General features: G+C 48.5%; 3 protein-coding genes across 3 annotated transcripts; 1 reads left to right on the top strand and 2 right to left on the bottom strand.

Annotated features, from left to right (window-relative positions):
• Positions 1–2,699: 2,699 nt before the first annotated feature.
• CUTA (cutA divalent cation tolerance homolog) lies at positions 2,700–11,593 on the bottom strand. Its single transcript, XM_075717090.1, has 6 exons — positions 11,513–11,593; positions 8,854–9,002; positions 5,102–5,161; positions 3,790–3,835; positions 3,372–3,421; positions 2,700–2,802 (listed from the first exon to the last, which is right to left on the bottom strand). The coding sequence occupies exons 1-6, from the start codon at positions 11,591–11,593 to the stop codon at positions 2,700–2,702; spliced, it is 489 nt and encodes a 162-aa protein (XP_075573205.1).
• Positions 11,594–14,301: 2,708 nt separating this feature from the next.
• On the top strand, positions 14,302–22,739 carry PSMD5 (proteasome 26S subunit, non-ATPase 5). Its single transcript, XM_075716322.1, has 10 exons — positions 14,302–14,474; positions 14,677–14,821; positions 15,493–15,606; positions 16,048–16,176; positions 16,916–17,025; positions 17,473–17,615; positions 18,093–18,284; positions 19,132–19,241; positions 19,929–20,069; positions 20,574–22,739. The coding sequence occupies exons 1-10, from the start codon at positions 14,302–14,304 to the stop codon at positions 20,829–20,831; spliced, it is 1,515 nt and encodes a 504-aa protein (XP_075572437.1). The 3' UTR covers positions 20,832–22,739.
• A 1,249-nt stretch (positions 22,740–23,988) lies between these two features.
• Positions 23,989–26,000, bottom strand: B3GALT9 (beta-1,3-galactosyltransferase 9). The gene is given in 3 exon segments (XM_009478593.2): positions 23,989–25,202; positions 25,707–25,868; positions 25,870–26,000. Coding segments are annotated over 3 exon segments (1,305 nt in total). The 5' UTR covers positions 25,912–26,000; the 3' UTR covers positions 23,989–24,101.
• Positions 26,001–26,294: the final 294 nt, after the last annotated feature.

The raw sequence follows: 26,294 nt of genomic DNA, 5'->3' as shown, positions 1-26,294 counted from the left end.
AGGAGGCTTCGTCCGGCTCCAACCATGAGATGGTTTGAGCCGAGCGGGGTCAGGCGTGCCTTGGGGAGAGGTGCTTGGCACCCTCAGGGTCTGCATCGCAGCTCACCCGGAGCGGAGCATCTCCGGAGGGGCCCCGTCATTTTGGGAGAGGTGCTGCCGGGCCCCCCCATCCCTGGCAGGGAGGGGTGCAGCTCCTGCAGCCAGCGGGGTCGCTCCCCGCCCTGCCTTGGCCTGTCACCAAAGGATCGCTTGAAGTATTTCCCTTTCATGAGTGCCTGTGGAGCCCTTGTTATTGTCCCAGTTGCAGGCTGGCGGGGCTGCCAAGAGCCGTGCCAGGGCCGAGCGGGGTTATTCCCGCGGGATGCGCCGACGGACATTGGGCTCGCAGGAGCACCTGCAACATGTGGTCCTTCTCCTCTCCTTCTCCTCTCCTTCTCCTCTCCTTCTCCTCTCCTTCTCCTCTCCTTCTCCTCTCCTTCTCCTCTCCTTCTCCTCTCCTTCTCCTTCTCCTCTCCTGGCCTGTTGCAGAGAACTGAATGTGGAGCCTTTGAAACTATTTTTGTTGCAGAGTATATTTTGCATTAGCTGTAATAGATATTATAATGACTCTGTGCACCTTCTAAAGATTTATGAGTTCAGGTTGCTGCTTGTAATAACGAGCTCTCATTATACCCAAGTTGTAATTAATATGTCTGATGTACAATTAAAAAGTCTTTTTTTTTTTTAACATCACTGGTTCTTTGTAGCATCAGGATTATTGGGTCTGGGCACCGGGGGTCAGCGTGGGGTGCTGGGCAGGTGCCCAGTGCCTGCCACGATGCAGCCGGTGCTGCTGGGTCGTGCTCTGTGCCAGGATGAGCGGTGCCCTTGGCCGGAGAGGGCACAAATTCCTTATTCCTCCACAAACGCGGGCACTCCTGCTTCCAGTGTCCCTCTTCTCTACAGTAAGCGTACTGTTTCCTATTAGGGGTTTTGAGAATCCCCTGCCACCTCCTCTTCCTCGATGGCTGTTTCTAAATTCATCCCTAAGCCCCCCCTCGAGGACTATGAATTCCTTCTAATACAGCGATCAATTTAGCACTCTCTTTTTCTTTCTGTTGATCCCTGTTTTTATAAACCACCCAAGCCACATCCAAGCTGCCCGAAAGCACGGGAGGGGCAGAAGGATGCGCAGGGGCGAGTGTGGGCAGGGGACAGGGACCCCCCTTGCAGTGCTGGGTTTTGTGGAGAGGGGCTGCCTTCACCTGCAGTCCTACTGACTGGTCCCAAATGGCCCCCACCCCCTTAATTTTAGCCTAAAACTTGCACGTTGCACAACGTAGCCCTGACAGGGCTAAACAAAGCTTAGCTTTGGCCGCAGCGCAGGCCTGGCCTGGGGGTGCTGCTGCTTGCTTCATGTGCTTTGTTCCGTTTTGCCAGACAAGATGCCCAGCTGGGATCCTGCTTCTTCGGATTTACCACTGAAAAGTTTCCAGCTTTCGCAGCCTAGACCGTTTTCCATCTTATCTTCTCTTTCCTGCACCTGTGAGCCTACATCCGATGCGGCCATGCAAGCCTGCGGGCACAGCTCTCAATACCTGCAAAGCGCCCTGCGTCGCTTCTCCGCACGCCCGAGGTGAGCAGGTGAGAGCCAGCGGAGCATCGCTCAGCGTCGGGCTGGAGAGAGTCGCTGCAAACCCACGGCGGGCTTTCGACCTTCCTCCCGCCCAGCTCACCGCGGCCGCTGCGCCTGCAAACTGCGACAACACGTGAGCCTGCCCAGGTAAGAAATGCTCCTGTTTGTTCCCTTCCCAGTCACATAAATAACTCGATATTGTTCTGTTAAGTTACATCCCATTAACACGAGCATCTTTTTACAAGGTTAAACTTGGCCCAGGTAGAAAGCCACCGTTCAGACGTGGGTTGGGGATGCAGGGCCGGGGCTGTGCTGCCCCGCAGCCAGGCGATGCCCTGGTCCTGCTGGGATGTGGTTTCCCTGAACTGGCCGTGGATATTGCCCAGCTCATCCCGGCTCTCCCCGGCTTGGCAGGGTCAGTGCGTGCACTGCTTGCGGCTCCTGGTAAATGCTTGCGGCGTCTGCTCAAGTTTGCCGTTTCCTTGGATTTTGTATGGCTCGAACCCGCGCGTTGCATGACAGCAGGAGAGGGCGTGAGCCGGCGCATCGCCCGGTGCCAGCCACATCTTCTGGGCTGGGGAAGCAGGAGGCAGAGCGGGGCGGGATGCTGCGACAGCCACTGCAGTGGAGCAGCGGGGCCAGGCAGGGTTTTTGGGTGTTGGCTGCGGGGACGCACGGCGCTGGAGGGGCTGCTGGGGGCTGCCAGGCCATGGCTACCCACTGGCACTTGCTGCAGGGGGCCTGGGACAGCCCCCAAACGCTGCAGTGCCCTGACACGAGCATCTCTCTGTATCCTCATCTGTAATGCTGCAACAGCCCTTGGTGCACGTAGCCCTTCCCTGCTTTGGCCTCCGCTGTCTCCGGGCTGCTCGGTGCTCCCTGGAGCACAGGGTTAGGCCAAGGAGGGGGATGTTTGGAGTGCAAATGAAATTCCCAATCCCAAACTTCTGTGTTATAGCAAACCTGTGAAGATATAAGCTGCCTCCCCACGCGTGCGTAACTCCTGCCTGTGCAGGGAGACCGGCGCGGCTCAGCACGTTTCACCCGGTCTCCCCAAAAGCGAGGTGCTTTCTGCACTTTCCAGTTAGTCCCGTGGGACACTTTCCTCTATCCATTTGAGGTAGAGAGGGTTTCCTTGGTCAATAGGCAGGCTGATGATTTCAGGAATTTCAAAGGGATGGATGGATCTAAAGTGGAAACAGACGCAGAGGAACAGCGTCACCGACAGCCCCGCGGCAGAACAGACCCGCTCCCGCTCGCAGGCGCAGGAAGCAGAGGTCTCTGCTCCCAGCGGTGCGCACCAGCCCTGCCCCACGCTCTCCGCTGACTTCAAAGCACCCGCATCTTCTTTCTGCCACGTGAGAATTTTGCTTTGAGTTTGGGGTTTACCACAGCCAGCAGCTGACTGCCAGGGGCCCTGGCCCAAAGCTGGCTGCACTCGCCACTCGGTGCTTGGGAAACTCAGGAAATCCTGCCAGGAGGCAGCTGGGGAATAACCTGTGTTAGGAGGAGAATCCCTCCTTGTACCCAGTACGGAGGGGCTGGTTGAAGCCCAACAGTTGATATTCCTGCCAACCTTTTTCTTTGCTGATGCCATCTCTAGGGTTTTTTTTCTGGCTCACAAGGTACAACAGGAGCACTTAAACCCTCCCTGGGTGGGAATGGGCTCAAGGAACCTGACTCCCAAAGCCTGAGCACGAGATGGCATCGTACCTTGGATAGGAAACCCACTGCTCCCATGGAGCCAGAGCCTCACCTGACGTAGTTGGACAATTCGCCTATTTTGGATGTCCTTGTTTTCACTAACTGTGGAGAGTAAAAAAAAAAAAAACCAAAACTAAACAAAAAGCAGGGGAGAAGTAAAGGGGACAGAGCAATCCTGCATGCACAGTTCCACTGCACCCATCCAGCACGGCTGGCGCCCAGCGGTGCAACAGGAGCCCTTCCTGGGCTCTTTCCTGGGGGACATCCCCTGCGGTGGCAGGATGAGGGGCTGAGCTGGGCTGTCACCCCCAGCCACCACTGCCATGCCCGCAGGCTGGCGCTCGGGGCCGCTGGGTACTGTCCCAAATCTTGGGCAGGTTGGTCCCACCCTCCCCAAACCACCCCGCAGCCCCTTTTGGCTGGGGCTGTCTGGGATGGGGATTTTTGTGACATGGGGAATTGTCACTTACCAGCAGTATTTCAGTGGATTCTTCCAGTTCCCCTTTCCAGAAATACCTGGATTTAAAGGAAAAGCACCATCAGCCAACACAGCTCTGGGTGCAGCCATGCCTGTTCCCCTGCGGGGTTTAGTTGCCCTGCTTGGTGCTTTCTGCACATGGCTGTTCCTTTACAAAGTGGTGCTCGAGAAGCATCACTGGCCCCAAAAGTCTGCTGTGGATGTGATTGAGCACCCTGGATTTACAGACCAGAGCCTCCTTGGCTGTTCCAGCCTTGAAAGAGCTGCCCAGGGGGGACAGCAGGGCAAAGGAGCTGGGACTGAGGTGGCTGTGGGGGGCTGCGGGGTGGTGGCCCCGCTCCAAGCAGTGGCTGGGGGACGATGCCTGCGGGGACCATGGCATGGCTGCAGCTGGGAGGCTGAGCACAGCAGCATCACGCTTTTTTTCCTCTTTTTCCCTGCAGGAGAGGAGATGTACTTCTCGTGAGTCAGATATGACCTTTCAAAACATTTATGTTGACAGAAAGCCATCCTGATTTCATCTGCGCGCTGGGTTCCTGTGCGGGGAGGCATTCGGAGGCGTCGCGGTGTCTCCGGAGCAGGTCATGGAGGGGAAACCAGCTGGAGCAGGCAGGGCTGTGCGTGAGCAACTCGGCTCTGGCTGTCGTGGCTCGTAGGAACCACGCGTAAAGGGAAGAAGGGTATTGCTGCGTTTGCCGTAGCTCAGCAGCCCCGGCCGGGCTATGGGAGAGCCTGGGGGGCTGCGCTGGGAGGAGCCCCTCCTGCGGGGAGGCTGCGATGTAGGGCCGGGCCAGGGTGCTCCTGCGAGCAAATGGCTATTTTGGGGCTTTGTTCTTGAACCCCTCTAACAAGTGCAATCCTTTTGTGTGGATGGCTGAGGATACCTGCAAAGTGTGGCTGGTTGTATTTCAAGGTCAAAGATACTGTTCTCCCTTCCTGAAAGTGCTGCTTAATATCGTAAAGGCCTTTTCTGGTCCCTATCTTAGTTTCTTTTTAGCTCCTCTAAAACCCAGCGCTATGTCCTCAGGACCATAAATCACCTAGCTCTTTGCTAGATCTCTGTGTAGCTAAGTAACCAATAAATAAATGGTCCCCGCTGGCAGTCGGAGCATCTGCGCTCCTTAATAAGCTTAGCGCACTTTGCATGGGTGAAGATCATCTCTACCATCTGCAACAGCAAACAGACCCAGCAGCTTTCTGGAAACTGCCTCCTCTCCCTGGGGCCGCAGGGTGTCCATCTCCTCCTTCCCCCCCGGGGAGCCCGGGTTTGCCTCCTCCGTTGGGGAATACTCAGCCCAACTTACAAGGCCAAGCTCTTCGGCAGGATGTTCACGTTAGCAGCCAGCTTCTTATCCATGATGGCCCTGGGTGAGACAGGAGGGGGAGTTAGTGCCTGTCCCCAGCTTGCTGCGGCTCAGAGCTTGCCCCCAGCCGTGGGGACATTCCCTTGTGCTGCCCCTGACCGCCAGCGCCAGCTTTGATGTTGGAGATGGAGGGGATGGGGTTAATTATTACCCTGGGAAAGCAGAGGCAAAGGTGACCTCCAGCTGGAGCTGCTTCAGCTCAGGTCCTCCTGGCACGGCTCTGGGACCATCCCCGCCATCCCTCCCCGCCAAGGAGGAAGGTTGGGTGTTGCTCCTGGCCCAGAGCAGCATGTGGGACCTGTGCCTCGCACGGTGCCAGGATCCCACCCAGTGTCAGCCCTGTGCCCGTGCCGCCACAGGGACACCAGGGCAGGGGCTGAGCCACGGGGCCACGAGAACCGGGGCTGGGTCGGATGCCGAGGGGTTTGTCTCCCAGTCCTGTATTTACGCGGTCAAACTGTGCTGCTTCCTCACATAGCAGACTAAATGAGGATCTTGTTAAATTAACAACATCAAGGTTTTTCTACCCAAAATGTCCTAGAAACCTGAAGCCCAAATAAATTCCTCCCCTCCGGCTGCCTCCTTTAGTTGTGGGCTGATTTGTTATTGCAGAGCGGCTCGGGTCTGCCAGCAGAAGTGATATTTAAGTGATTAAAGAGTACTGAAGCAATCTCAGGGTGGATTTTTAGAAGAACTAGGTCAAATGTTGTGTTTTCTGACCACAGCAATGCCTGGGCCCTTCTCACAGAGATGGCAGCCCCATCCCTCTTGCAGACAGCTCTGTTAAAGGCGCTGCCCCAGTGACTTCACTTCTGGTTTTCTTTAACACTGGAGTCACCAGGCACTACTTTGTACCCAGTGCTTTGACAATGCAAAGATTTAACTTCTAGATGACCTTGAACTGCAGAGAAGGCAGGAGTTAATAGATACTGGAAGGCTCGATTCAACAACCTGTAAAAATTAACCCTTAGTGAGCTAAAGAATTTAAACCATTCCCATTAACTTCTGCTCCAATCCGAAACACTCTCCAGGATGTCTTTGGCTCAGAGCAAGTTAAAAATTTATTGTCCTTACATCCAGGGTATGGTACAGGCCCGAGGCAATTACAAAACAAGCTGGCCGGTGTGCCCCCGAAGACGAGCAGAAGGGGCACAAGAGGTGCCTGCCCCACGGCAGCGACCTGAAGACCCCGCGGTCAGGGTGCTAACGCGCAACTGCATCGTGCATCGCAATCTGGCCTCTGGCCCATACGGAAAGCTGGGCTCTTGTTTGAATGTGCATAAGCTCCTTTGCACGTCTTTATTATCATCCCTGCTTTCTCTGTCTGTCTGTAGAAGTTCATATGCTGCAACTACGAGCACAAGGCAAAGGTGCCCTTGTAGGGCTGCACAGGCTCTGCTGCGGGGCAGGGAGGAATTGGGAGCAGCCCGGGCGCTGGGAGGAAAGCAGCCCTTCCCGGCGATCCGACGACATCTTGCCAGTCCAGCAGTGCATGGGAAAACCAGTGCCTGGACCCAGCTAACTCGTGAGATTGGGTTTAATGGTTAAGCACAGCAAGGGGATGGAGACGGACTTTTCTCTGCCGGCGGCTCAGAGGAAGCATGGCCTGAGAGGACCAGCCATCCGAGGAGGCTCCGGGTTGTTTGCTCTCGCCATGTGTAGCCAGTTCGAGGCATTTAATGCTTGTAAAGCATCTTGAGTTAATCTGTAGACCAACAAACTGCAGCAGCACGAGCGGAGATATCCCCGCTGTGCTTATCATGTCAGACACATGGCATGAATCATTTTGTTTTCGTTGCCTGCAACTTCCAAGTCACTTTAGCGCAGGAACCTTTTGATTTGGATGAGTACCTTCTAATTGCTTCTGCTCTGTCCTCATAAACTGTGATCCTAACTGAGATCCTGAACTTTGTTCTAGCAAGCTGAGCGGAAACAAGCGGCCACTATGGGAACGGGAAACGTTGCAAGAAGCTGAACGTGATCTGTGGAAAAACGTCTGCATAATACATGATATCTTTGGGGTGGGTGCTTAATGTGTGTTTCTTTGTCCCTGCCTCACAATAGGATCTGAGTGGAGACAGATGAAATATTCATAAGCAGAAAAGCAAAGAAAATGATATGCACAAATCTAAGGCAGAACCAGAGGCTGACAGGCTGCTCAGGTGTTCGCTACGTTGTGTGAGGTGCAATGGCCACAGCAACCAGCCCAAAGGGGTCAACTTCTCAGAGCGGGTGCAGGGGAGAGACTAGACCTCCTGTGTGGACTCGGGGTTTCTTCTGAGGGTTTTAAGTTAATAGTAAGCTGGATAAACTAGGTCAGAACTGATGCAATGAACAAGCCCGATGCTGAATTCTACCTGCACCTAATCTGCTTTCACTAACCCTGAACTCCTCTTCCTTAAAACCAGCAGAAAATTTCTGTGCAGTCTGATCCGCCAAAGTGGGTGCTCCGCTGAGCAACGTAGAGGAAGAATAAACACGACAGCACCAGGAAAATGGTGGGTGGGAAAATAAGTGTAGAAGCCCTGTGTCATCCTCTACAACCATGGCTTATTCATCCAAATTCCAAAACAAAGGAATAATTACTCCACCAGTAAAAACACAACCAAAGCACATATATCTCAGCAATGGGGAGTGATTTATTTCCTCTCCCTTCCCTGCAAGATAAGGAACAAAGAGTGGAAAGCATTTGCAAAGCTGTTCAGATGAAGCATTTTCGGGAACTGAGGCTCTTTTCACCAGCCACGTACAGTTACTCCTTTTTTCAGAAGACATCAAGCGGTACAGATATTATTCTATTTGAATTTCTTAATACAGTTGCAGTATTTAAGGTGACACAAAATCCCTTTCAGTAGCCGGTCGGTTCCTGAATGACTGTTTGGGAACACTTTACAGAGGACGGGGAGAGTTTTTGGCAAGCAGCAGGGTTGCAGAGAAAACAGTGCAGGAGGTGTTGCAGGAAACTTAATGGTCCATCGTAAACATTTCCCCAGTCAACATGGTTTCAGTACTTTGAACAAACCATCTATTGAGTCAGGGACCAGCGGGTATGTGAAAAAAACTGCATGTAACATATCATGCAAAGTATCTCATACATTAAAAGAGAAAAAAAACCAATCAAGGTAAAGCCCTCATTCCCTGAAGTTTTTCTGGTGAGCAGAGCACGGGCTTCCAGGTGGTACCTCACAAGTGCCTGTTCTGTGTTTGTTGTGGACCACTTTCGCCTTTTATTTATTTTCATGGCAGTGTACTATGCTTTTTCCCTCCCCATAAACACTTCTCCTGGAATTTATCTGTGTTGTTCCAGAGAAGAAGAAGGACTGTGGCAGACCAGAGAACACGAGGCTGGGGCTTAATCCATCTGAGGACCCAGAGATTTATGGCCATGGCTTTAAAACGGGTCTCGAAAACGAAAGGCAGTGGAATAAATTGACAATTGGCTTGATGTTACTGTGGCATTGACTTCAGAGGCAATTGTCAACTTTCTTTTAGAAAGCACAGCTCTTGGTAAGTGGTTATGTGATACAGAGAGAGAGAGAAAGAGAGAGTGTAAGAGAACAGGAGCACCGCTTGGCCAGAAGTGCAAAGTACAGAGAAGTACAGCTCCCCTCGAGGGACAAGGAAAGGCTTTCTTCCACAACAAGCTGCTTTCGAACAATTCAAGCAGACAAGCAGGGGAAGCGTCTGTGTACCTTGCAATATCCTTGGCAATCTGCTCGTTGAGACAGTTGATGAAGGCAATGGAGTGGGTCCCAGAGATGTAGCTGCCGGTGACGGCAGAGTGCAGCTGAAGAGCGAGACTCCTCAGCACGGGGTACATCAGCAAAGACAGAGTCAGCACCTGAAATGCAAAATAGATGAGTGATGATGTTAGGTGAGGTATTGCATTTTGTAAAACTAAGCATTTACACCATCTGTGGCTCAGGGGAAGTCTCCAGACTTCTTTCTTTCCACGTTACAGTAATGCTAGTTGTAATTTAAGTGAAAACAAATGCTAGTTGTAATTTAAGTGAAAACATGCTCACAGGGAGATTCATTCCCCTCCAATGGGGCCAATCCAGTACTGTGCCAAGTCCTCGGGGCAGGAAAGGGTCAGCTTTTGTATCTGCCCAGAGGTGCCCCGACCTGTGCTGCGGGAGGGCACGCCCCAGGCTAACGGGGGTTACAGACCCTGCTACACGGCCTCAGCAGCCAGGACTGGTTTTCCAAAGAAGAATAAGGAGGTAAGTCACCGATTGCCTCTGATAAGATAAATTTCTGTTGCAAAAAGGGGCGAGAAGGGAACCACCAGGCGCGGCTCCCGCACCAAGCACACCTTTCCTGCTGAGGACACGTCCTGCAGCCATCCTCCGGCCGTGTGCGCGGGGGAGGCACGTCCACCTCGCCGGCAAACGGTGGGGACGGGACCCTCTGCCTCCCCGGGGATGTGGAAAGGAGGAGAGTGGTATGTCAGGTAGGGGTAGGGATCTGGTCATGGGAAACAGATTTGGGCTGGAGCCTGAGGCGGGACCGGAGCCACGGGAAGCCTGCGGTAATACAGTCTGTGCCGGGAAAGCTTTCATCCTGCCCTCCAGTCCGGGACGATTACTCTCTTCTGGTGATGTTGTGCAGCTCACCCAGGCTATGATACAGACTCGCATAGCTGGCAAGGGGGGATAAGACTTAAGTGCAGGCTTTAAGTTCATTTCATCTTAATTATCTGATAGTAATAGGACAGTGAAATTGGATCCTTTCAGGCACAGAAATCATAATAGACACAGCCCAGGTCTGTGGGGCTGTCACTCTCCTGCCGGGCTGCAGAAAACAATAACGCGCTCTCCGTGGCCTGGCAGCGCGGCGGCAACAAGTTGGTTTTACTGTACGTTAGATGCTATTCCTGGCAAGCCCCTTTGCTGCTCTTTGTACTTACATGCCATAAACACAGTCACGTAAAAATGCATAATTATCTCAGCAGGAACGTTGCTGGAATAGCAAGGTTAATTTGGTGTGCTGAGTAATAGCCGAAGGATGGTGCCTGTACCCGGGGCTGCAGCGCTCGCTGTCTCCGCACAGCTGCTCTTCTCTTTGTCTTTTGTCTTGTTTTTGAAATAAACAGCATCTGGCCCTTATTCAACTACAGTGGTTAAAAAATGCTTATAAGACTAAGAATATATTCATTTTTCCCTCTTATTTCCACCCTCCTTTGTTCTCTGAAAACCCTTCCATTACAGGGCCAATGTCAGAGTTTTTTAAAGATTGAATTAAAAAAAGAAAAATCTCTCTTGTCACCACAAAGACAGGAGCTCCTTTCCACTTGGAAAATGACCGATATGCTATATTGATTGTCTCCTCTTTTCCAATCCATTTGAGGAAATATTCTTTGTTATCACAAGGTTTCTTCATAATAATTTTTAGAGCTTCTTTTGTGCTCTTTTTTCTACTAAGCCATTTAACAAATATTATGCAACAAATCCCAGAAGCTACTCAGATAGCTACAAGCCAAACAGAGATGTGCTGGTGTATCTGTTTTTCCAGATTAGAATGTAATCATGCTCCCTGCTCAGGGGAAAAAAAAAAAAAACAAACCTGACCTGTTCAGCACAGCAACATTAATCTTCTTGGAGATGTATGTGCATGTGATGAGGAAATCCCCACAAACATTTGTGATTGAATATTAGTACAAGAGTGACCACTCTCTTGGGGTTTTTTGGGTGTTTTCCCCTTTTTTCTGAAAAGAAAGATACAAGCCCCCCCCCCCCCTTTTTTTTTCAGAATAATTGTATTTGCCAAGGGATGGTGCAAAAATGAAGGACTGAAACTTCAGGATTCCTACCTGATAAATCCATGACTGCCAAAATGTCAAAGTGAACAAAACTGAAAAACCTGCTGTGAGATTTTTTAAGTATTTCGCCAAAAAGCACTGACCAGCAAAATGATAGTTGAGTTTAGAGAGACCACGATTTCTGTGAGATTTGTTTTGGCTTTGGTGAACTGAAAACAGCTTTAGGGTTTAAAATTACCATGTTAGGACTTTTTGCCTAGTTTTGATGAGGTTCTGTTAAAAAAAAAACAAAACCAACCCAATCAAACACAACTTGCGGCAATCCCGAGTAGGCTGTGAGCTTCCTCATCGCAAGTGGAAAACAACTCCTAAGAAATTTGCTTTGCTCTCTGCAGAGACTGAGAATACATTTCTCCTGCGTGATCTTTTTCTTTTTTTTTTTCCCAGAGGTTCCCTTCTACAAAGGTATCGACAGAGGCATTTCCACAGCTGCCTGGGTTCGCATCCACGACGCTCCCCAATGGGTCACCCGCGTCCCCCCATCCCGAGCACGGAGCCAGCCCTGGCAGCGCGGGAGGACTCCCACTTACCAGCAGCAAGGTGCCGCGGCCTGGCCGGGGGCAGCCCTGGGCAGCGGGCAGCGGCGGGCAGCGCTGGCTCAGCCACTCCATCTCCCCGGCCGGCCGAGAGCCTGCGTCCCCTCCGTCCCTCCACCTGCTCTGCCCTGAGCTGGGAAGCCTGCCTGGGAAGGCTGCCCGCAATGAACGCTAACTCCTCCTCCTCTTCCTCCCCGGCTGCCTGCAGGCTGGTACCCGCCTGCCTGCCCCAGCACAGGGCTGAGGCGTGGGCCAGCTCGGTGTCCCCACGGCCCTCCTGCCTCCCCACGGCCCCTTCCCTGCCCTCCCCTGCCACGCCGAGCCCGAGCACCCAGCCTCCATGCACAGCCGGCTGCCCGACCTGCAAGCTAGGGAGCAGGGATGCTGGGGCTCAGCACGCCCAGAAGCAGGGTCAAGGCCACAGCAGGGACAAATACTCCCCGTAGCATCGATGCTCTTACCAAAACCGTCTGCACCAGCATCTGCTGGAGAAAGCTCTCCCTCCAGTGTAAGCACTGGGGTGTGCTGGGGTCCTCCCAGAGCCGACTCAGGTGCTCCGAGACTCCTGCCGATGGCACTTGGCACTTTCGCTTTCATTTTCCCACCTATAAAATAGTTATTTTCTCACTTTTAATATCGTTGCGGCTCTGTACTCTTTGGATAGAAACTGCTAGGAAGCTGCTAAGTCCTGTTATAGGATCATAGAATGCTTTGGGTTGGGAGGGACCTTTAGAGCCCACCCAGCCCAGCCCCTGCAGTGCCAGGGACAGCTTTAACCAGAGCAGGGTGCTCACAGCCCCGTCCAACCTGGCCTGGGATGGTGCCAGGGATGGCTCCACCGCCTCTCTGGGCAACCTCTGCCAGTGCTTCACCACCCTCACTGTAATAAATTTCTTCCTTATATCCAGTCTAAACCTATTCTTCTTTAGTTTAAATCCATTACTCCTTGTCCTGTCACAACAGGCCTTGCTAAAAAGATTGCCCCCATCCTTCCTATAGGCCCCCTTAGGACCTAAAATGCTCCTGTAAGCAATCCAGCGCAGAGGACAGAGCTCCTGTCTCACACTGTAACTTTATTGTGTTACTGTCAGCTCTCATAAGCTGTTAGGAAAACACACTCATCGTCCGCCCGCAGAGCACAGCGCTTCTGGTGCTGCAGCCCCAGCCTGGCTTTAGACGAGAGCCTGATGGCTGCACCTCTGCGGCAGGTGCTGGAAGAAGCTGAGGACGTGCTGCCTGCTTGGAGGCAGTGAAATACCCCAAAGCTCTGCAGTAGGGCGACAGCCGTGTATTTGCGACACTCGGTTGTCTCCCCTGTTGTCTGTGGGCTGAAAAAATGATGCATTCCTCTACCGGTGTGAAGCAAACCCCATGTTTCCTTGCCGCGCGTCCCACCGTGAAGCGGCCGAGCTGTCCCCATCGCCATGAGCAGGGATGAGAGGCAGCATGGGGGATGTCCCGGCACTGCAGCTCCCTCCCAGCCAGCAGCACCCACCCCAGGGCACGGCTCTGCCACCTCAGCACCTCCCGGCTGAAGTCTCACGGCCCCATCTTGCGCGCCTGACACCGCTCTATCCCCCCAGGCCCGCCGCGCGTTTGGCCCTGGGGGGGCCTGTTCTGCACAGCCCAGGGAGCGCCACTGCCTGCCAGCGTTGCCCAGGCTGGCTCTGGGTGCACGTCAGGACGGGGGCTGACTCCCGGCTGAGGCAGCTTTCATTCCCGCCTCCACACGAACCCAATTTTCCACAATTTTCCCCAGTTCCGTCACAACAACCCCATGCAACGCTACAGGCTTGGGGAAGAGTGGCTGGAAAGCTGCCTGGCTGAAAAGGAACTGAGGGTGCTGGTTGACAGCCGGCTGAACATGAGCCAGCAGTGTGCCCAGGTGGCCAAGAAGGCCAACAGCATCCTGGCTTGTATCAGGAATAGTGTGGCCAGCAGGAGCAGGGAGGCGATTGTCCCCCTGTACTCGGCGCTGGTGAGGCTGCACCTGGAATCCTGTGTCCAGTTTTGGGCCCCTCAGCACAAGAAAGACATTGAGGTGCTGGAGCACGTTCAGAGAAGGGCAACGGAGCTGGGGAAGGGTCTGGAGCACAGGGCTGGTGGGGAGCGGCTGAGGGAGCTGGGGGTGTTCAGCCTGGAGAAGAGGAGGCTGAGGGGAGACCTCATCGCTCTGCAGCTCCTGGCAGGAGGGGGTGGGGGGGGGGGGAGGGGGGGGGGGTTGGTCTCTTCTCCCAAGTAGTTAGCAATAGGACGAGAGGAAATGGGCTCAAGCTGCGCCAGGGGAGGTTTAGGTTGGATATTAGGAAAACCTTCTCCATGGAAAGGGTGGTCAAGCATTGGAACAGGCTGCCCAGAGAGGTGGGGGAGTCACCACCCCTGGAGGTGCTCAAAAAGCAGGTCGATGTGGCACCTGGGGACATGGTTTAGTCTAGTCTACCCTTAACTGGTTTAGTGTGGACTTGGTAATGTTGGGTTGATGGTTGGACTGGATGATCTTAAAGGCCTTTTCCAACCCAGACGATTCGATGATTCTATGATTTTTCCCTCAACAGGGCAGGGCCGCGCACCTCCCCCTTCCCCGCCCCTCAGCCGGGGCCCCGCCCCACACCCGCCCCACCCCATCTAGCCCCGCCCATCTCGCGCTTGTCGGAACCAAGAGGGGCGGCGGGGCGCGGCCGCCATTTTGTTGACGGCGTGGCGGACGCGAAAGGCGCCCCTGGCGACGGCGCGGCGGTTGCTAGGGGCGGTGGGCTCTCGCGATGCTTTCCGGCGGCGCCAAGATGGCGGAGGCGGTGGTGGAGCTGCTGGAGCGGGCGGCCGGGCGGGAGGCGCCTCTGGAGGAGCTGCGGGCCCTGCGGCTCGCCGTGCAGGCCGTGCCGCCCGCAGCCCTCCGCGCCCGCCTCAGCGACCACCACCTGGGAGCGCTCTTCGCCCTCCTCGGCGTCAGTGACCGGTGAGTGGCGGCCCGGTCTCGCGGGCCTGACCCGGCCCCGCCGCCTCCTCTCTCCCTTTCCCCCGGAGCGGGGTGGCTCCTGCTGCTACCCCGTCTCCTTCCCTGCCTTCCTTCAGGGCGGGGACTGGCACAGCTGAGGGTGTGGGAGCACCCGGCGGCGTCCCCCTCCTGAAAGGCTTGGTTCTCCCTCTGTCCCGCCCAGGGAGCAGGTGTCTGCGTGTGTTTCCATCCTGGAGAGGCTCCTGCAGGCCTTGGACCCGGTCTATGTGATCCAGAACCTCAGAGAAGAGCTTCAGAAAGGGCTTTTCCACCCCGACGACTCCGTGAAAATCCTCACCATATCTCAGGTACAGGGTTGTACTCCCGGAGGTGGGGACAGAGCTCTGTCTTGAGCCAGGCTGGGTTAGTCCTAATCTGTTACTGCTGTTTCATGTCCTAATTTGTGACAAAAGCGCTACATCAAGTGTTATCTGCAGGAATTGTCCTCTTACACGATCATGCAAGTTTGGATAAATACTGTGCAGTGTGTTGGTGTATAATGCTTTATGGTGTGTCTGTTAAATATAATGCATAAAACTATGTCTTGACGGAAGTAAATTTTAAATGACTCTTCTCTCACATGTTCTGGAAAAAGCTTTCTAAGCCAGCACTGACAGCAAGTGCCATAAGAATTAAGTGCAGCAACATTTTGATACTTGGGATACTTCGAACAATATTGTGGAAACACTGAAGAGGGATAGGCTGTAGTAACTTGACACTTTTTGCATTAATTTAAAAGAACAGAATCATGGAACACTGTAGTTTGGAATGGACTTCTAGAGGTTTCAGGTCCAGGCCCCAGCTAAAAGCGGGGCCAGCTTGCAGTAGGCTGCTCAGGGTATTGTCCAGCTGAGTTTTGAGTATCTCCAAAAATGGTGATTCTGTCGCTCTGGGTAGCTGTTCCAGTGTTTGAATGTCCTTATAATGGTAAAAGTTTGTTTTAATGTTATTTTCTATAATTATTTGATCTTGTCTTTAGGTTGGGAGGATTGTTGAAAATTCAGATGCTGTTACAGAAATTCTCAACAGTCCGGAACTATTACGGCAAATAATAAATTGCATCGGTGGAGAGAAAATAGCAGTGGCTAAAGAGGTAAACGTTGCTTTCTTTTTTTCTTCCTCTACGAACTGATGTAGATGCTGCGCAGAACACCTTTTCTACTGTGTCCGAGATGACAGCCTCTGCTCTTCTTTAAAGAAAAGAGAGCTTATGTTGCTTGAAAGATGTTGCAAGCGTGTAGGTGCCCTAAGCCTAGAAGTTACTTACATGTGATGGAAAATTTACCTAGAACTGTTATGCTCCAGTAGCTGTTGATGCCAAAGTGAACTCATAGATCTGAATCTAATGCCAGTGACTTGGATCACAGTAACCATAACTATCTCTTGTCAACATTGAAAAGTGAATCGCAATTAAAATTTTAGATGTGTAACATGATTTGTTGTGTTAGTAAGGAACAGTGAAACTAAGTCAGATCGTCTTGGATTTTCTTCTCTTTGTGTTTTTCTTGTAATAAGTTGCTGTTTTTGTTTCCAGGCCATCAAATCTCTCTCAAGAATAGCACAGACGCAAGATGGCTTAGAGGCTTTATTTGTGAGCAGTTTGTTGAGTGACTTGAAAAATGTCATGGCAACAAATGATGTTGTTCGGTACAGAGTATATGAGGTAGGGATGCAATCAATGTTAGCATTTGAGTGACACATTACTGCAGTTCTCTTGGACTGTAGTTCTGAATTATAATCTGGATTTTATAGCTTTTAAATTAGTATTCATCACTGCTTTACAAACTTCTCTTCATGTCTGCGTTTTGTCAAGACTAGAAAGGACTAGGAAGAGTACAGCAGTGTTGGCCCTCAAATAATGTCATAAGTCCTGTTTCTCAGTTTATGGTACAAAAGTGTGAAGTACTGTTTACATCTTTTATTTTCTAATTGTGGTGCCTAGGCTGTTGGAAGCGCTACACAGAGTTACTAAAGATACAATAAAATGTTTGTTTCTCTGAAAGTAAAAGTAAAATAGCTGCTGTAGTCTCTTCACCTTTGGATGTGAAGTGCTATTGAAACTTCTGGAGGGGGGAAGAGACAGAGATGCCAAGTATGTATGGCAGGTATGTATGGCAAAGGAGAAATAATACAATTTAGCCATTCTAGAGTTTAGTGGGGATAGCAGTGGTGACCCTCTGAAGAAAAGATGACCGCTAATAGAAATCACATGTGTGTGCTGGAAATCCTTTTGAACTTGTTTCAGGCAAACGTTTAGGTTAATTATGAAAACATCATTAAATTCTATATATTCTTATATATATAGGGTTAGTCAGCATTATAAGATGTTATTTGGTCGCTATTGTGAATTGTTATCATTATAATGTTTTTATAAACCATCCTTTTTTTTCCTGTGCTTTTAGTTAATTGTCGAGATTTCTTCGGTGTCAGCAGATTCTCTAAATTACTGTGCAAACAGTGGATTAATATCAGAGTTAATTGGAGAGCTGACTGGAGATGATGTGCTGGTCAGGTATGTTGGCAGTGAGTTTGCCAATGAGAATTCCCCCACTGTTAAAACTCTGATGTTCAGGCTTAAAATAATAGTCTTTAAACACATTGGTGTGTGTTTCTCGTGAAACCCTTTTCAGGAAGACACTTTATCTGCCTCTTCTTAAACAGCCTTGAGTGTAAAATACCGTGTACTTAAATTTGAGAACCAACATGAAGTTTCTGCAGTATGCTGTGTTAACTGTAATGCTGGGCTGCAATAGAAACATTTTCTTTCCAACTATACACCTAAGTAAGATAGTAAGTGAGCTTAGAGGAATGTTGGACAGTTGGGGTAGTTTTGGGTTTTTGGCTTTTGGCTTTTTATTTGTTTGGATTTTGTCTTTAAGTGTAGAAAACCTGTTTTTGCTTAATCGCCGAGTACTTCAAAACCCTGTGTGAAATAAGCCAAAATAACTGTCTGTTACAGAGCTACATGTATAGAGATGGTGACCTCACTGGCCCATACTCCACACGGGCGTCAGTATCTTGCTCAACAAGGAATTATCGACAAAATTTCGAACATCATCGTTGGTGCGGAGTCTGATCCTTTCTCAGGCTTCTATTTACCAGGTTACATCATGCATTTCTTGTTTCCAGCATTTACTGCTTGCTTTTACTAATGAGTTAAAATGAGAGCACTAATAAGCCTCTGTTTTGAAAGCTTGTGTAGATTTTTGAATATTAGAATGTGTGTGTTGGAAGTATACAAAAAATGCTGAAGGGCAGTCTAACACATGAACAGTATTGCTCATTAACAGTGGTAGTACAGGTAAGATCTGGAGAGACTGTTTATACGTTTGAAGTTTGTATTGTAGCTTTTTTTTTTTATGAATTGAAGAAGACAGCTGTTACATCATGAATTAAGTAACTTCCAAAATAGTGGCTTGTTCCTTATTTCTGTGCTTACTTTGTTGCCTTTCACAAACAGTATTCAGCCTTAATAACACTAGTTTAGCAGCGAAACCATCTTATGTATGTTTAATTTTGACATTGCTAAAGTTATTCTTCCTTCACTCTGAATGCTTTTCTTTTGTCTTGTTCTCTCAGGATTTGTTAAATTTTTTGGAAATCTGGCTGTTGTAGACAGTCCACAGCAGATTTGTGAACGATACCCTGTCTTTATGGAAAAAGTCTTTGAAATGGCAGAAAGTCATGATCCGACCATGATTGGAGTGGCTGTGGACACACTAGGAATCCTGGGATCAAATGTGGAAGGCAAACAGGTTTTACAGAAAACTAGTTAGTATCTTTTTTTTTTTTTTTGCTTTAATAAAACTTTCTCGGTATGTCATAATGTACAAGAATGAATTGGTTTAGTGTAATAGAGAAAGGAATTGAAAAATGTATTTGTTTATCTAATAATCAAGAGTGTCTGAATAGCTGTGTTATAGCAGATAAGGTGTTTTTTAACTGTCTTGCCAGACATGGCAGCGTGAAATGCCTGGCAGCTAGAATTCTGGTATTGCAAGCATGATTCAGATTACTTTTTTCTAGTGAGCTGCATCCTAGGAATCATCAGTAGTTGTGTTATTTTAGATTCCTCTGTTTCTACTTATGTCATGACCTTCTCAGCAGGATTAGAAAAATATGAACTGTCCTGTAACAGCGCTTTCTGTAAAGACTGCGTTGTTTCTCTTAATATAAAACTGTTCAGAGGATTCAAAGTAGGTGCTAGGCTTCTTGCTGCTAGTCTGAACTTTGCTTATTAAGTGAAAATCTGTTTTAGCAGATAGCTATTGGAGCATTGTAGAACGAGATTGAAGATTTCTAATTACAAGTGTACTAGGGTCTGCACTTCCCAAGGTAACTCAATTATCTGTGACACATAACTTCCTTTTTGGAAATGTTTGGGTAGTCTGGAGAATTAACATAAAAGCTTTGGCTTTTTCTATCTTGGATCTGTATGAAGCAAAGAGAATCTTACACTGCTTTTGTTATGGTAGATCAAGAAGTTGCCTTTCTCAGGTTTAATGTACAACACTCTTTCTACCAGTTAATGTAGTATAATGTGACTGACAGGTAACTTTGTACTCCTGTAGAGGTCTGTCTGAATTAATTAAAAGCACTTTTGTTTTTATTTTCAAAGGAGGTAGATTTCAAAATCTGTTAAACAGAATAGGGCACCAGGCAACGAATGCCCCCACAGAGTTACGACTTCGATGCTTGGATGCAATTTCATCTCTTCTTTACTTGCCTGTAAGTTTGTGGTTTGGTTTATTGTTGCTGTCTTTTTTTTTTTTTTTTTTTTTTTTTTTTTAATCTACAAGAATGAAATGATTGTGCACCTGACTAATTGTGTGAAGACCTTTTGCAGCATCTAGTTTAGGTAGAAGTGGTAGCTTTCTAGTATTCTGAGTCATTAACTTTACTGTTTTGAAATTCCCTGATTTGTTTGTTTGCTTAAAGTTTGAGTTAGTGTGTAAGAAGCCAGGTGTGCTGAAATCTGTTTATAAAACATGAAGTCAAGACAGCATTGGCAAGGGAGTGAGAGTAAACAGTTTAATATTCTTGTGCTTTAAAGGGATAGTGGGAAACTGCTCTAATGTTCTGTGTATGTTCTTTGGATCCAGTGATCTGGTTTTAGTAGTGTCGCTCTAAATGAGCGAGTAAGCCATTTTCATGTGTCTTGCAGGACTGCGTTCCAGCATAGCACTTATGTATCAAAATCAATTTATTTAAATCTGTCCTCCAAGCTAAATGAAATACAGAAGGCCACTTCTTCTTTCATGAAATAAGTTGAAGATTTAAACTATTTCAGTTTAATCTGCTGGTGGTTTGGTTTAAATAACTTCCTTAACAATTGAACATATACTTGAAACTTGAAAGCTTTTCATGATCCTCATCAAACTCTTTCATTCCTGTACGTTTCTCTGATGCGTGTAGCCAGAGCAGCAGACAGAAGACCTGCTAAGAATGACTGAATCATGGTTCACATCCTTGTCTAGCCAGCCGTTGGAACTCTTCAGGAGCATCAGTACTCAGCCATTCCCTGATCTCCACTGTGGGGCTTTACGGGTATTTACTGTAAGTGCTTTTTGTTTTTAAAGATCAGGTAGTGAATTGTATTGCTATTCAGTCTCAGATTTTTTTTTTTTTTAAGTGAATGCCACAAACTTCCTGTTAAAGCCCTGAAGTGGTCAGAAATGAGGCCTTTTTCAGTGTGTCCCACTTGCATTCACCATTTAAATAATGCAGCAGACATGTCATGACTGTAGTGCTTATTTTCTTATAAATTGGAGAGGAAAAAAAAGCAGCAGCTGTGCTCTAGGGTGCTGCTTCAATATCAGAGGCACCGCTGTGATAATTCACTTAAAACTTTAAAGATAAGCGCTGAGCTGTACTTGTTTTCTAGTGTTAAACCCTGCTGCTTGATTTGAGTGGTGGTTGTGTAACTACCACGTCGAATGAATATCCCATTCCATTTTTTTCTGTTCCTTGGCTATTTATGTAACAGCCTACTGTGTAACTGGGTTTTGGGTTTTTAAAATGAGGTGTTTCCCCCTCTCCCCTCTTTGTCTTCATGTTTAGGCTATTGCAAATCAACCGTGGGCCCAGAAGTTGATGCTGGCCAGTCCAGGATTTGTGGAGTACATTGTAGACAGATCTGTGGAGCCTGACAAAGCTTCGAAGGATGCCAAATATGAACTGGTTAAGGCCCTCGTAAACTCTAAAACAATCGCGGAAATCTTTGGAAATCAGTATTACTTGAGGCTTAGGGCTTACTTGCATGAAGGCCCATATTATGTTAAGGCAGTTTCTACTACAGCCGTAGAAGGAGCAGAATAATGTCGTTGATGTCTTGGTTTCCCTTCTTGCAAGCCACGTTACTGAAACAGGTGTTAAGATGTAAGGTGTCAAGACTCCCCATGCTGGAGTCTCTTTAGATTGTCTTTTTAAAGGAATGTAAAGCACTTTGACTCTTTGAAATGAGTCACGAGAGCAATTCAAAACCTATAGGGCACAGCATAATTTCCCGTAGAATGTCATAACAGAAGTTCTCTGTGTACTGTCCTGAGACAAGTAACCAAGGTAAGCACTCTATCAACTGCTGACTCTGTTCTGTTTCGCAGAAATTATCAGTGTTTAGTTAAACTGTTCTTGGGTTTGGAGTTCTTATCGTGTTTTCTCAGTAGATCACAGTTCAATTAAAAAAAACGAACACCAAACGCCTCGAGGTTTGTAACCTCAGATGCTGCCATAGTTTCTCTCTCTCTCCTTAATTTTTTTTTATATATATCTACCAAACTTGGCACTTGCATGGAACATACTCTTTTAGCCAGTCATACTCTGTCACAAACCCTGTTGGTAAGAATAAGCTAGTAACGTTCTGTCCACATGAGGGAGTACGAACTGGATTCTCTTCAACTTGCTGGATGTAAGTCTTGCTTGAATAATAATCCTAAATATTGTTTACATTTTATGCTGAGGATGGGGGGAAAAAAACCTTTTAACCCTTTTAAAAACAAATGCAAGCTCTAGTGTATAAACCAAATTGGGAACTTTGTCTCCCTTGTTGACTGTGACTTTGTATGGCAGCTCAGTTTACTTGCTCAAAAGGAGCATGAGCTATAGCACTACAAGTCTACTTTAGAACCAAATCTTAAATTGTTTACGCTATTTTTTAACAGAGATAAAGTTTTTTAATTTTAAGTGTTATTTAACAAAAAGTATAATTTTAGTTGCCTGAGTTAGAATAAAAGGGGTAAGATAAAGCTTTCATGTTCAAGGGCATGAGCCGAATTAGGAATACGGAAATGTAGTACCTTACAAAGTCGTGTATCTTCCTCTGAAGATGCTCAGGTAGCTGCGGATGAGATGCCAGACTAGCTGGGCGCTCTAGTGACGTGTGATGTGTCTTTGTCCATAAACCAGAGACCACAATGTACTTTATACAAAAGGTTTATATTATTTTTGTTGAGGACATAAGAAACAAATCTGAGGAACAGCTGGGAGGAGCATAATAAAACATGAAATTACTACTTTGGGGCTTATTTTTGTAGTGTGTCAAGTCAGGCATACCTTTATGGAAACTACTCGCCCTGTGTCCCCACTCTGCCAAGTGTAGCAGGACGATCTAGCCACGCAGTAACTCTTTTCTTGCTTGTACTAGCTTTGAGCTGCAGCAGAGGTGATGGTATTGCCTGCCAAAAATTGCTGGCAAGGAGTCAGAGTGGACTCGGGAGCAGGGTAGCTGGGGAAGATCCCTTAATGTTTAATAAGCTGTCTGAACGCAGGTGATCTGCCTTGTTGCTTCTGATCTAATGTGTACAAAAGTTGTCGTCCAACGTTACGCTGGTGCTGACGCTTTCATCTAGATGTGCGTAATAAATACCTGCTAGTGAGAAATGCAGTACACAGTGTCTCATTTGTGAACGGAGGGAGCACAGAAACTTTGTGAATCCTGCATCCAGGAAAAACATGAAAACACTAAAAAGGAAATGAAAAAGAGTCTAGAAGTCCGTAGTTTGCACTTGTATTGGACAGTTCAGCTTTGTTATTTTAGGTGGCTTTGTGCGCCGGTAGCTCTGTATGAGCCGTATGCTAAACCGTCAGTAAAAGAAATCAATATATAAACCTTTTCTGCAATTCATGAGTCTCTTCCATGTGTGTTTTCAGCTGTTGCTTTTGAAGGCTACTCTGTGTGCTCAGTCTTTAGCATCTGCTTTGCATAGTGCATTTGCCAAATACAATATTTTAGAATACACAGAGATGCCAAACAAGGGGATTTTTTTTTTATATATGCACTTATGCTTTATTTTGTTGAGCTTTGAGCTCAACATTCCGATTAATTGATCAGCTGCTTACCCGTTATTATTCACATACCCTTCCTGTGTATTGCCATACAGTTCACATGTTGCTGCTGGCATATCTTACAGGCAATGGGAAAATCTAAGTGTGTTGTCCCCATCCTCCTGCCTGCCCTGTAAAGCTACAGGCGGAGATAATTGAGGAAAAAAACCAGAAATGGAATGGTGGAGAATGAGAATTGAGGTAACATGCCAAACTTGATGAAATTGGTTAAAAAAAAACAAAAAAAAACCCCAAACAACCAAACCAAAACAAAAAAAAAACCAACAAAAAAACCCCGAAACAAACAAAAAACCACCCCAAACCGAAGCTCATCATTTGACCCTGGTTAACAAGTGTAACTTGGTACTTAGGAATTGTGGATCCTTCGGAGCACACCTCCAATTCCTTGAGTCGCAGTGGGAAGAGTAGATGGGACCTCCAAGGTTCACGTGTGTCTCCTCCCTTGTGCGCCTGTCACAACTGTAGAACCAGAATCTGTCCCGCTGGTCTTTCTATCGCTGAAAGAGCTGGTACGGAACAGTTCAGCTGGAGGATGTGGGCATGGGTGGGGTTGTGCTCTGTGGCTGGCTCCTAATTTGGGGAATTTTTACATTTTGAATAAGGTTGGTGTTACCAGTATGCTGGTGAATTTGTTCTGGCTTCACTGCTGGCGCTGTTCTCCAGCATAATGTTATGGCGTTGAGCTGCTTGTGCCAGTGTTTCTCTGATGCCATGACTGACAGAAATCCAAGATTCTCTGACAGATAAATTAGATTTCTTGCCTCGAATCTCCCCAGGCTGTTTACCTCAGCAATTCCATGATGGTTCAATGCCTGTTCCCGCTCTGAGCTGTTCTGTAGTTTCACTGGTACTGTGAAACAGGCTGCTCAGGAGGAGCTCCCTTTTGTGGATGGAAAGATTGCCCTTTGTCACAAAATACTGTGGCAGTAGGTGATGCCTCACTCGCATAAAAAAATGCAGAAGGAGTTTTGGCGTAAGGTAGGGGACTTCAAAAGTCTGGAAAACACTGGATACTGTCAAAGTTTCTTGGAATACTTTTTTTTTTTTTTTAACTTGTATGCATGCACCTGTAGGTACTTACGTAGCTAGAGTACATCTACTTGTCTTGCTGCTGTAATATTATAGCACTGAGAATTCATTTGCTGTTGGAGGGAGGAGAGCTCACTTTGAGAGCAGATCGTTACTACTGAGTGTTCACAGCATAAAACAGCTGGTAAAAGAAAATTAAGACTTTCTTCACCAAAGTTAATTGGCGAGATGAAGAACCTCATTTTTAATTCTATCTAAGTTAAACCGTTTGAATTTATCAATATAGGTCAAAACCTTGCAGGACACCAGACCGTAGTATGTTTCCAGTAATGAGCAATCTTCCCCATCACTTGTTTCCTTCCAGTCTTTAAATAACTCCTCCTCTTTCATGTTGGAAGAGGTGAAAATGAATTTATAGCAGCATCGATTGTAGCTGATGTGCTTCTCCCCAGAAAACCGAGAGCTGTGGATGGGAGCGATGCCAGCTTTTTTCGCACAGATTCCGACAAAGATGTCGGGGGGCACGGAAACTGGCACCTCCTTGGCGGCCACGTACACCTTGCGAGCGACATCCTGGGACACGACGAAAGCGCTCCCATCGCAGTAATCTGGGTAAAACTCTGCTGAGTATTGATGGATGGGAACAAAGCCAGGGCTTTCGGGGTCTCTGTCGGGCACTCCTTGATGAATGACTCTCCCAACGTAAATGTCCTCTAGCTGTGTTAAGCTAAGCAAGTATCCAGCCAGACTTGCAATACCGACAAACACGTTGTCATCTGTTTTAAGAATATACTTTGCGTGGGGACAGAAAGTCACTGTCCACTCCACGCTCATCAACGTCTTCTGTGTCTGCGTCTCGGGAGAATCAATGAAACTGCCTTCAATAATGTCTCTGTGCTTTTGAGACTCTTTGCTGATCTCCAGCTGGGTGGTTACTGAAGCTGGCTTTCCTAAAGCAAACAGAGTAAGGACAGCATAACCTCTGGCATCTGTCACGTTGCCCCACGTCTGCCTGATCACGTTGCGCCTTGCGCTGTTTTCTGGGCTACTGCAGACGAGAACGAGCAAAAATACCTCTTGATCGGAGCATGTTGCTGCACTGCTGATGGCGTAAGAGAGATTGGCCCTTAGGGAATCCGTATCTAGCTTCCTGGCCCTCTCCCTGATTTCGAGAGTCTTTGCGTCAGTGTAAGAAAGAGGCAATGACCGCAGGAAGTATTCCTCCAGTAGATCTGCTCCAAAAAGCAGTACGTGGAAAAGCAAGACATTAAAGAGAATGAAGCACCACTGGTGAGTCCGGAGCCTGCAGAGTGTCAGCTGGGGAAGAGAAGACATGGACACTGAATCCGCTTGCTACTAGAACAGAAAGGCTTTCCTTCATTTTGTAATATATTCACGCAAAACAATCATGACTTTTAGACCATGGTCTTTGTATAATTAGCGTAAGGCTCTTTTTCCTCCTAGAAACCTAAGCAACCCTACTTGTGGCACAGCAAGATCCCAAGCTGAGAAGGACAGTAGCATGCTGTAGTTTAGAAGGCTTCTTCCTGTGCATCCGTGCATGGAAATACTGAGGAATAACGCGCTATTAATATTTTCTGACTGTTTTTAACCTCTTACTGAAGGCCCGAGATGCTAATGAAGACCCACAATGTTAATACGTGCCCTGAAAGGAGAAGCTTTGCTACTTGGCCTGAGCATGCCGTATGAAAGCTGGCGGGGTAAGAAGCCGAGGGGAAAGCTGTTATCCCCACCATCCCAGAGGGAACAGCCTTGTGCTAGCCTCCGTGCTGCGGCTGAGCGATGAGCCCAAGGGCTTACCTGCATGGTGGCGGGAGTTCTCCCCGCCGCAGGGTCTGTGTTCCCGACGGAGGCGGTTTGTTCCCAGCGGAGGCTTACGGGGCAGCGTCTGGATCCGGATCTGCAGGATCCGGTTACTGCCCGGTACCCAGAGACTACGGCTTCCACCTCACCGGCCTGCGGGGAGGAAAGATGATCCCGGGGGATGATCGTGTTGCTGCTGCATGAAACACAAAGCAAGCAAAACTCTAACCTTCCCCTCTATTCATTTCTGGTACTTGTGGTTGGGTCTCCAAGAAATAGAGTGAAGCAACTGCTAGGGCTCACTTGGTAAAAGGGGTCCTCTGGTACCCTCGTGAAGCCGTGCTGGGTCTGCCACTTTGGTTTTTTTACAGCTGTGCCATTTTGGTGTTGGCTCCCCCATCCAGGGCAGTTGCCCCCTGTGCTGAGCACTCCTCAGCATCTCCCGAGATGGACGTTCAGTGTGGGAACTTGTGGGTTTGCCTTGCGTGGGGTCCCCGTGGAGGCAGAGGGCACCCTAAGGCCGTGGGCGCTGCCGGGCCAGGCTGTCTCCCGCACACGGGAAGCGGACTGAGCAGGGAGAGGGGC

Source organism: Pelecanus crispus, chromosome 9 (genome assembly GCF_030463565.1).
Source record: "Pelecanus crispus isolate bPelCri1 chromosome 9, bPelCri1.pri, whole genome shotgun sequence".
Taxonomy (NCBI): domain Eukaryota; kingdom Metazoa; phylum Chordata; class Aves; order Pelecaniformes; family Pelecanidae; genus Pelecanus; species Pelecanus crispus.
This window is presented reverse-complemented; position numbering and strand designations above follow the sequence as displayed.

Coding starts and splice junctions, on each gene's coding strand:
- CUTA (XM_075717090.1), bottom strand. CDS start 11,593: ATGGAGTGGCTGAGCCAGCGCTGCCCGCCGCTGCCCGCTGCCCAGGGC. Junction 3,422..3,789: donor AATCCACTGAAATACTGCTG/GTAAGTGACAAT, acceptor TACTCTCCACAG/TTAGTGAAAACAAGGACATC. Junction 2,803..3,371: donor GAATTGTCCAACTACGTCAG/GTGAGGCTCTGG, acceptor TTTCCACTTTAG/ATCCATCCATCCCTTTGAAA.
- PSMD5 (XM_075716322.1), top strand. CDS start 14,302: ATGGCGGAGGCGGTGGTGGAGCTGCTGGAGCGGGCGGCCGGGCGGGAG. Junction 14,475..14,676: donor CTCCTCGGCGTCAGTGACCG/GTGAGTGGCGGC, acceptor TGTCCCGCCCAG/GGAGCAGGTGTCTGCGTGTG. Junction 17,026..17,472: donor GGAGATGATGTGCTGGTCAG/GTATGTTGGCAG, acceptor TGTCTGTTACAG/AGCTACATGTATAGAGATGG.